Source organism: Pteropus vampyrus, unplaced genomic scaffold (genome assembly GCF_000151845.1).
Source record: "Pteropus vampyrus isolate Shadow unplaced genomic scaffold, Pvam_2.0 Scaffold40, whole genome shotgun sequence".
Classification (NCBI taxonomy): domain Eukaryota; kingdom Metazoa; phylum Chordata; class Mammalia; order Chiroptera; family Pteropodidae; genus Pteropus; species Pteropus vampyrus.
Genome location: NW_011888821.1, coordinates 5,049,188 through 5,057,980, shown reverse-complemented (window position 1 = coordinate 5,057,980; position 8,793 = coordinate 5,049,188). Strand labels below are relative to the sequence as shown.

Genomic DNA, 8,793 nt, shown 5'->3' with positions numbered 1-8,793 from the left:
CATCCATCCATCATCCACCCACCCACTCAACAAGTAAGTTAAATCTGACATCTACTATGTGCCAAGCACTGTCCAGACAATGGGGATACAGCAGTGAACAGACAAAAATCTCTGCCTCCCTTGAGCTTACATTCCAGTTTCCCAAGGTTATAAATGTTTATTGACCAAGGAATGGGGTGTTTGTGCCCAGTCACAGGGAATGAGGAACTTCAAACAAAAGGGTGGGCTTCAACTGATATTCTGCTTCCTCTGCAGAGTCCTAATTCTGCATCTGGAAATTACCCAGGTTTCCCTTCTAGTAGTTAGTTGCCCCAGGAAAGGAGAAGGAGACAAAGAAGATGAAAATGAAGAAGAAAAAGCAGCAGCAGAAAACACTTTTGGCTTAGCGTATGAACTGTTCGTCACATTTTAAATTCGAAGAACTAGATCTTCTCCAATTCCCCATTTGATGCTCAACGACCGTCTACCAGCGGCCCTCATGGCAAACAGCTCTTGTTTCTCTCGGCCCAGAATCAACTTCCCTCTTCTTTAGCTAAGAGAACATTGCTTTTTCTTGGAGGAAACACCCCTCCTTCTACTCTTAGTTCAAGCTGTTTGGGGTGGGGCTGACCACACCTCCCAATGCCCAGTGGTCATGTGCCCTGGCCCTACCATTCCGCATACGTCACCCCCTTGGCCACAGTGATCGGTTCGGGGATGGCAGGAGACCCAAGCCAAGCCAGTGGAACTTGGCTCCAAGAATTTTATTGGTGCCAAGAGAAAAGAAACCCTCTCTTATCATCGGCATTGCCAAGCTCAAAGATGTAAGCCTGGAGCTGCTGGAAACCATCGTGAGAGCGAGCTTGCCTGAGAAAAGGCCACAAAGAAGAAAGCAGAAAGAAGCAACAGAAAGTATTCTACACATTATATCATTTGACCCCTGGATGCTGCCTGGTGGCCTGAGGTTACGTGAACCCTGGGCGGACGTCCAAGGTTTACATGAAACAACGGACTCCATTTTTTGTTAAAACCCAGTGTGGAGGAGTTTTCTGTCATTTGACTTAGAGAGTCCTGACTGACTGGGCCACCAGGTAACTGTCTTGTCTCTGCTTGAACAGCTCCAGTAATAAGAAATTCACCACCATTCGACCTCACGCAGCGACGACAGCGCGTCCTCCTCTCTCTGAGCTCAAAGTCATCTGTGCGGAGCACACGAGGACCAGAGCTGGGGCCGGCTCGATCCCCTCCTGCACACGGCACACCCTTATTTCAGGGGCTTGAGCTGCGGGCAGCACCTCGCCTCCTCCACTGGGAAACGCTGCATGGTCTTGGGCTACACGTTATTACATCTACTTCTTTTGACCTCTGCAAATACTCTGTGTGGGCCTCCCACGTGTAAGGCGAGAGGGAGTGGGCTGCAGAGAAGAATTAGATACAGCCCCCTCTCCCAGGCCCCTGCCATCCAGGACATCAACAGGTTTAGGATGACGGCCTTTATCAAGACACACAGCTGTTGTCGATTTAGCCGTGGTCGACCGGTGGATGGGCTGTGGGTTCAGGCAGACCGGTGTGAATGCAGCCGTGTAACCTCGTACAAACTACATCACCTCTCTAAGCCTTGGTTTTCTTATCTGGATTTTCTAGAGCTGTTAAGAGACTGTGATCTACTGCACAGCACCTGATACAGAGAAAGCACTGTAAGAGAAGGCGAGTTCACTGTGACTGGGAATACATCACAGCGGGAACGTGGCCACGGGAGGACGGTTCCCCTGCCGGCCCAGGTCCCCCGGAGCTTCGTTATTTATCAGCAAGGCTCTGAACAGGGCATGCCTCCCTCCTCCCTCCCTAGGTCTCACCGTCAGCTCCGCACTGGTTAAAGAAGTGGTTTGCTCTCTAATACTTTCCTTTTCCAAGAAAATAGAGGCTTTGCCCTCAGCGAGTTAAAACGGTGATGCCTGGCTTAAACAATAATGGATCAACCTCCCACCTTCATAATGACTCAGTCCCCAAAAACACCAATGAGACAGTTAGGTAGAAAGAGACTTATGCCGAGAAGAAATATTCATCATGCACACATTGCAGACGCCTCGTAGGCTCCTCGGGAAGCAGCTGCAGAGAGAACACGACTTTGGCTCAGGGATGTAGCACATTCAAGTTGAAGCGGCCGAGGGCGGGCCACGGAGGTGTTACTCAACGGTTACTCAGCCTCAGACGCTTTCGCGTTCCACCAGCTTCGTGGCAGATTGTCTGCTTCCCTGGTGCTTTCATTCCTGGTCCCTGAGACGGATTGCTCTAGACCTGAGATGCTGAGAGTGACAGCTGCTGGCTAAGGACTGCCAGACCCCGGGGTTTCCCAGCCGGCAGTTGTCCTTGTGTTGCCAGGCAGACCCCCCACCCCACCCTCACTGTCACATGCAGATGATCTATCCTTTGTGTCCCCATCAAACATCAAGGCAAATACGTTAGTAGATGTCTGCAGGCTTTCTTCTTCAAAGTGAGATTTTAAGAGCCTCTTTAGATGACCTCAGCCAGTCCCATGGCTTTAAATACTATCTGTATGCTGATGACTGCTAAACTGATACCTCCCGCTGGCGACCCCAGATTCATGCAGTCTCCTGCTTAGCAAACTGCTCCACTTGGACGTTACTAGGTATCCCGAACTTCAAATGAAATAGGCGTGTCTGAGCTAATATGGTGGCAACAGGTTTACTATACCAAAAACTAACTTGAAGGTCGCCTAATATCTCTATTTCATCCACTCCTTGAATATCATCAACTCTCCCCGCCCACCCCACACACTGCCTCTAACTTGCCATAAGCATCTTCTTGTAACGGGCATCTGCTATTTACTGCCCAGCACTTATTCCTCGTTCTTGCAATAAAACCTGTCTGTCCTTGCCTTTGCAAAATCTGGAAACGCAGAAACAAGAATAAATGATGGACACCTTTAACTATGCAAAAAGCCAAAACGTCAATACGAAAATGACGTTAAGCAAAGTCAACAGTCTAGGGCCAGCTTTGTGGGCACGTGACCAGTGCAGTCACCTGGTGCTCCGGACTCAGAGGGCCAGGCTCTCTGTGCTTGGGGCTTACTGCTCTGTGCTCTCGAACTTGAGATGCTCAACAATTTTATCTCTGAATTGGTGCTTCGTAAATGCAGTCTCATGGGGCAACGGAGCATGTGCGTGAGCAGAGAACACACCAGCTCCTGACCGTGGCTTCTCTGTCCTTACCTGGCAAGTGTTGCCACGTTGGACGCCCCCAACGGGGGCCTGGGTGTGGGCACATGTCCCCATGTATCAGATCACGGGGGAGGTGCCTGCCAGAGTGATATTCCCATGCCCAAGGGGACATGACATCCAACAGCAAATAGGATTCTGAAAAATGCCCTGATTGGTCGAGAGAGAGACTGTAGAGGAAGAGGCTTTTATACTAATGTTTTGTATAAAGACCAGCACTTCCATTTTGCACTGGGCCCTGCAAATCATGTAGCCAGCCCTGCAGTAAACAAATGACAAATGTAAGGAAAATGTTTCTATAACACAGATGACAAAGAGCTCTTACAAATTACAGAGTGAATAGGTCCCTCTCCCATTCTCCGCCACGGGCATTTGGCAGGATCGATCCCACCCCCATCTCGAGTGACCGGTTCAGGGACAGCCATCTCGGAGTCTAGAAGCAAGGAGATGCTTGTGGAGGCTTCTGGAAAGACGAGCTGGCTCTGCCACCCTCTGGGCGGAGTGACTCCTGAGCTGCTGGAGCATGCCTCCTCTGCAGCTGCCTTCTTCAGGACATTCAGGAGAGGCAGCTCTGAGACTGCGGACAGTAGTCAAACTGGAGCTTTGTAGAAAGTGGGACCTCAGTGGGTATTTTTAAAGCTAACAGTTTCGGGGCGATATGGCACTGTGACATAAACAAGGCTTCTGGAAGGAAGAAGACTCTAGTTTTGCATCCCAGCTTTATCATCTGGGTGACCTTGAATAGGTGACATAACATATGCTTAGTGTCACATACTCAGTGTCTTTGTCTATTAAAGCATCTACTGCTACCTGCTGCCTACGCTGGGAAAGAAGATAAAACTAACAAAAAATTCTCAAAGGCCTGGCCACTGCTGGTGCTCAGGTCATGATGAGTCCCTTGGCTTTCTATGGCTTCCTGTGGTTTCCTGTGGTACCAGCCTCAAGGGACAGCTACAGGAAAACATGGCATCCTTGTACCTTGGTGTTCCAGCTCGAAAATGGGAGAACAAATGATCTGTCACCTGCAACCCCTTCAGAATACACAAGGAAGAGCAAATGTCTCCAGCTTAAATATAAACCCTGGACAAAGAGAAAACACAGTATGCCAATTACTTTTCACAAAAAGAGCAGAACTTTAAGGTATTAGAGTCACCACAACACAAGGAGCCGCCAGTGAATCATGCCCAGGTGATTCGTGACAGGTACAGGGCAAGTGAGAACAGAGTTTCGTGTCACCTGCTCCAAGCTTGCCTTTTTAAACAAATTCCTGCCAAGAACTGCTCTGCAGTCAAATTTATTTATGGCTCCCATGCCATCGCAAGATGCTGAGTCTATTTTGAATACCTTGGCTCCACCTGTGTTACAGTGGGTTCCATACCAAAACTTTCTCCCTACAAGCTGAAAAACTGCAACGTAAAGTAATTTCAACCTTGTTAGCTACTCTGGGAATAGTCCATGCCTCTGGGTCTCTGGTGATGATCTGAATTTAATCTGATTTAAAATGGAAATGCTATGTTTTCCTACCTTCCTGAATGCCAGCTGATTCTTCTTCGAATTTGATAATGGTTTAATGAAGACATAAAGTGTCCTGGCCGTGGTTACACACACAGATCCAGGCAGACTGTCTTTGTGGATGTGCCTTGACTCAGGGCAGGCAGGAGAGAGGAGGGAATGGAGGTGGCGAGTCAGGCTGCAGGTTCAAATTCCCATCCTGCCAGTTGCGAGTCGTAGGACCCTGACCCTGGACTGACCAGTGCTGGGCCCTGACGTCTTCGTTAGTGAAACACGGAGAACCGCGGCACCCACCTCGGGCGGTTACTGCAAGGAGTAACTGAGACGACCGGGCCGGGCCCACTGCGTGCTGCCTCGACACAACGAGAGCACAGACAGCATTTCCTGCTGCCGCCGTTATCGCCTCTGAAGTTCGTCACTGCTTAGAGCCCTTTTTGGTCAATGGAACAAATTCGTATACTCCATGTCACAAGACTTGCAGGTAAAATTAAAGGTTCCTTTCCACATGGGGAAGAACCGCGTCCGCCCATGCCCCCCGCCGGCCTGGAGTCCGCGGTCGTCATAGAGCTATAACCCGGCCGTCGCACAACAGCGCACACGACTGAGCACGGAGATGTCCTAAGAAGCCATGCTCTCACGGGACACCACTGTGGAAAGTGCTGCTGTGGGTACGTTTGCTCCTCCCTTGTTGCAATTTAAGTCATTTCCCACAGAAAAAGTCATGAGGCGACAGTCAACCAACCTCCTGTGCATCTTGGCAGACTTCATTTTCTGGCACATATTTGCTGACTGAATGCTGAATCAATGACATGTCTGAAAGTTTGTACATGAAATCAAATCTGAGAAAGCGTTGCTTTAAAAAGACTCAGAAGGCTGATAATTTAAAGCGGAGGGGCCAACGCAAATGCCTCTGTCTACAGGGACCAGGCAGGTAAAAGCAGTGAGAGAAACAGGCCAGGTGGACACAGCGATGCAGCCAGGACCATCTGCATCGGGGCAGCCACTACTCAGCCCTGGGTGACCTGTTGAATCTTTCCATTTTTTCAAGAGAAATGAGAAATCGAAGATTTTTATGGGAAAGGTCTTAGTTGTTCCACATTGTCAATAAATGCAATCTGAAAAACTGTATTAGTCAAATGAAACCAACCTATGGGCTGGATGCGGCCCAGTTTGCCAGATTCCAACCTGTGATTTAAAAGAATACCGCAAATGAATTCATCCATCACTGAGGGGAAGAATCCTTTGTAACGAGAATAATGTCCCCTTCGGCCATTTGCTTTACAAGTCAGGATTAAATGAGATGATCCATGCGATGTGTTTTACATTGTGCCTAGTAATGTTCAAATGTGGCAAGTACTACTTTTCCCTGAAGTGGGACATCTACAGGGGTTAGACGGGGCCTCAGAACAGCAAAGCCCAGGCCTCGGTTGCCAGCGTTTCTCCATCAAAAGGCCAATCGGCGAGCGGCGGCTGCAGAAGTTGCCCAGAGCTCAGAATGTTCATCTGTATTGTGCTTCCTTCTAAAACATCCCTTCACCTCACAACTGTCAGAATGGCTATCATCAATAAATCAAAGAACAACAAGTGTTGGCGAGGATGCGGAGAAAAGGGAACCGTCGTACATTGTTGGTGGGACTGCAAACTGGTACAGCCACTATGGAAAACAGTCTGGAGGTTTCTCAAAAAATTAAAAATGAATATACCTTTTGACCCAGCAATTGTACTTCTGGGTATTTATCTAAAGAAAACCAAAACAATAATTCGTAAAGATCTATGCACCCCTATATTCATGGCAGCACAATTTACAATAGCCAAGACATGGAAGCAACCTAAATGCCCATGAACAGATGACTGGATAAAGCAGTTATGGTTCATACATACAATGGAATATTACTCAGCCATTAAAAAAAATGAAATTCTACCACTTGCAATGACATGGATGGACCTAGAGGTTATTATGCTGAGTGAAATAAGTCAGATAGAGACAGACAAATATCACATAATTTCACTTATATGTGGAATCTAAGGAGCAAAAAGAACAAATTAATCAAAAACAGACTCACAAATATAGAGAACAATCTGGTGACGGCCAGAGGGGAGAGACATTGGGGGACCTGGAGAATGGGGTGAAGGGTTAAAGAAGTACAAATTAGTAGCTGATAGATGGTCATGGGGATGGGGAGCACGGCATAGGGAATGCAGTCAGCAGTAATGTATTGGCGAGGTGGAGAGCCAGAGGAGAGAAAAAGCAATCAGGGGGATCATTTTATAAACTATATAAATGTCTAACCAATGCACTGTATACTTCAAACTAATAATAATAATAATAATCCCATCCAAACACTCTCCACGCTGCTTAGGTTTTTAAATAAACACTTATCATTCCATTGTACTTGTCATCAGTCAAAATCCAGAAATCTGGAGGGGATGGCTTCAGAGCGGACACTGCCTTTGAAGTGTGACTTCCTACTCTTTTCCTTCTGGCTGAAAGGAATGATCCACCTCCCTTCCTTCCTAAAAGGCTATCCAAAAATTCAATCGCCTAGATATTTAACTAGACCCAGCGGCTCCAGAAGGAACTACAAGCATTCCCATGGCATTGCATTCAGTGTCGTGGAATGACAGAGATAAACACGGGACACAAAAAGGCTGGATGCATCTAATTGGGCAGCTGCTCTTGCCATTCTCAACCAAGTCTCCAGGACAACCAGACTGGACTTGGCTAAACGCACCCTTTCCTAAGTCAGTCATTCAACCTTATGGGAGCTTGCCACCCCACCCCACAAACGCGGGCTTTTGTGAGGGATGTAAATAATGGTCCACGTAGGACCTTATCATCTGCTTGAGAGAAATCCTCCTAAGATGATATGGTGCCATAAAAAAAGCAGCGAGAACCTTTAGATTAGGGTTACAGGCCCAGCACCTGCAATAGCGCCAGACCCATCACAGGAGCTTGATGAAAAGCTATTGAATGACTGAATGAACAAACTCTGAATTCAACACTTCATCCTCACTGTTTCTGGTCAAATTCTTTAATGTCTCTGGGCTTCAGGTTTCTTATCTCTCAAACAGGAAAAACACTACCAGCATCCTCGGAGCTGGTGTAAAAATTAACTGATTGTAAAACGTGGTGCCCAGCCCACCACACACGTTAAATATTTCCCTCCTCCCTCTGCTCTTCCGCTTCCTCTCATGTGAACACGCGCTGACGACAGCGGCGGGACTGACCTGCGGGTCTCGGCTGGAGCTGGAGCCTGGAGGACTGGGGCCGACGCTGTGAGGGAGGAGGAGGGCGACTGCAGCCAAGAGGAAATGGCAGAAAAGCAGATGGGACTGTGAGGACCGAGCAGGAGACCAGAGTCTGTAGAATAAAGGGTAGGAAGACGGGGTGTCCATCCGGGAGCCAGTGACCCTGGCAGGTGGCCCTAATGATCAGGTTCTTCCAAGTCAGAATCATCTGCCAGAGCCAGAAGGCCCCCGGGGGCGCTCACAGCCATCCTACCAAGTGCAGGGTCTTCCTCCGGTTTTCTGATCGTGGCCTTAAATGTGATCAGGGTGGGGAAGAATTTGAAGACATCATTGCGACAGGCAAAAGAAATACACAGAGAGTCACCACCAACAAAACTGCTTTAACAAGACTTTCTTAGGAAAGGGCTGCTAATGAGCGATCTCAGCTGGAGCAAATGCGAACTTGCTCAGAATCCATGGAACTAGATGGTACTTCATGTGGGGGAAAAGTAGATGCAACCATTAGGCAATGAGGTCAGGACATGTGCATGTACATACACATGTATACAAACTCATATGTGTGTGCACACCCTAGATCTGAGCCAGACTACAGCTCGCCTTCCCTGACCGTCAACTTTTTTCTATGATGAGCATAAGAGTAATGTTAATAACAGAAGTAACTGATACTTATGCTGTAAATTATTAATTCTCCAGATGACATTCTGCACTAGATCTTCTCTTGCCCCCATTTTACAGATGACAAAAACTGAGACTCAGAGAGGTTAGGAACATGCCCATGATGACAGTGCACCTCATGCAATGACCCATGCTCCAG

General features: G+C 47.9%; 1 protein-coding gene across 2 annotated transcripts in view; it reads right to left on the bottom strand.

Moving 5' to 3' along the window:
* Positions 1-4,154: 4,154 nt before the first annotated feature.
* SNX29 (sorting nexin 29) overlaps positions 4,155-8,793 on the bottom strand; it is a 283,033-nt gene continuing 278,394 nt past the window's right edge. For both annotated transcript variants that reach the window (XM_023529637.1, XM_023529636.1), the window contains exon 14: positions 4,155-4,298. In XM_023529637.1, coding sequence (XP_023385405.1) covers positions 4,170-4,298 — 129 coding nt within the window. In that variant the 3' untranslated portion in view covers positions 4,155-4,169. The remainder of the gene's footprint in view (positions 4,299-8,793) is intronic.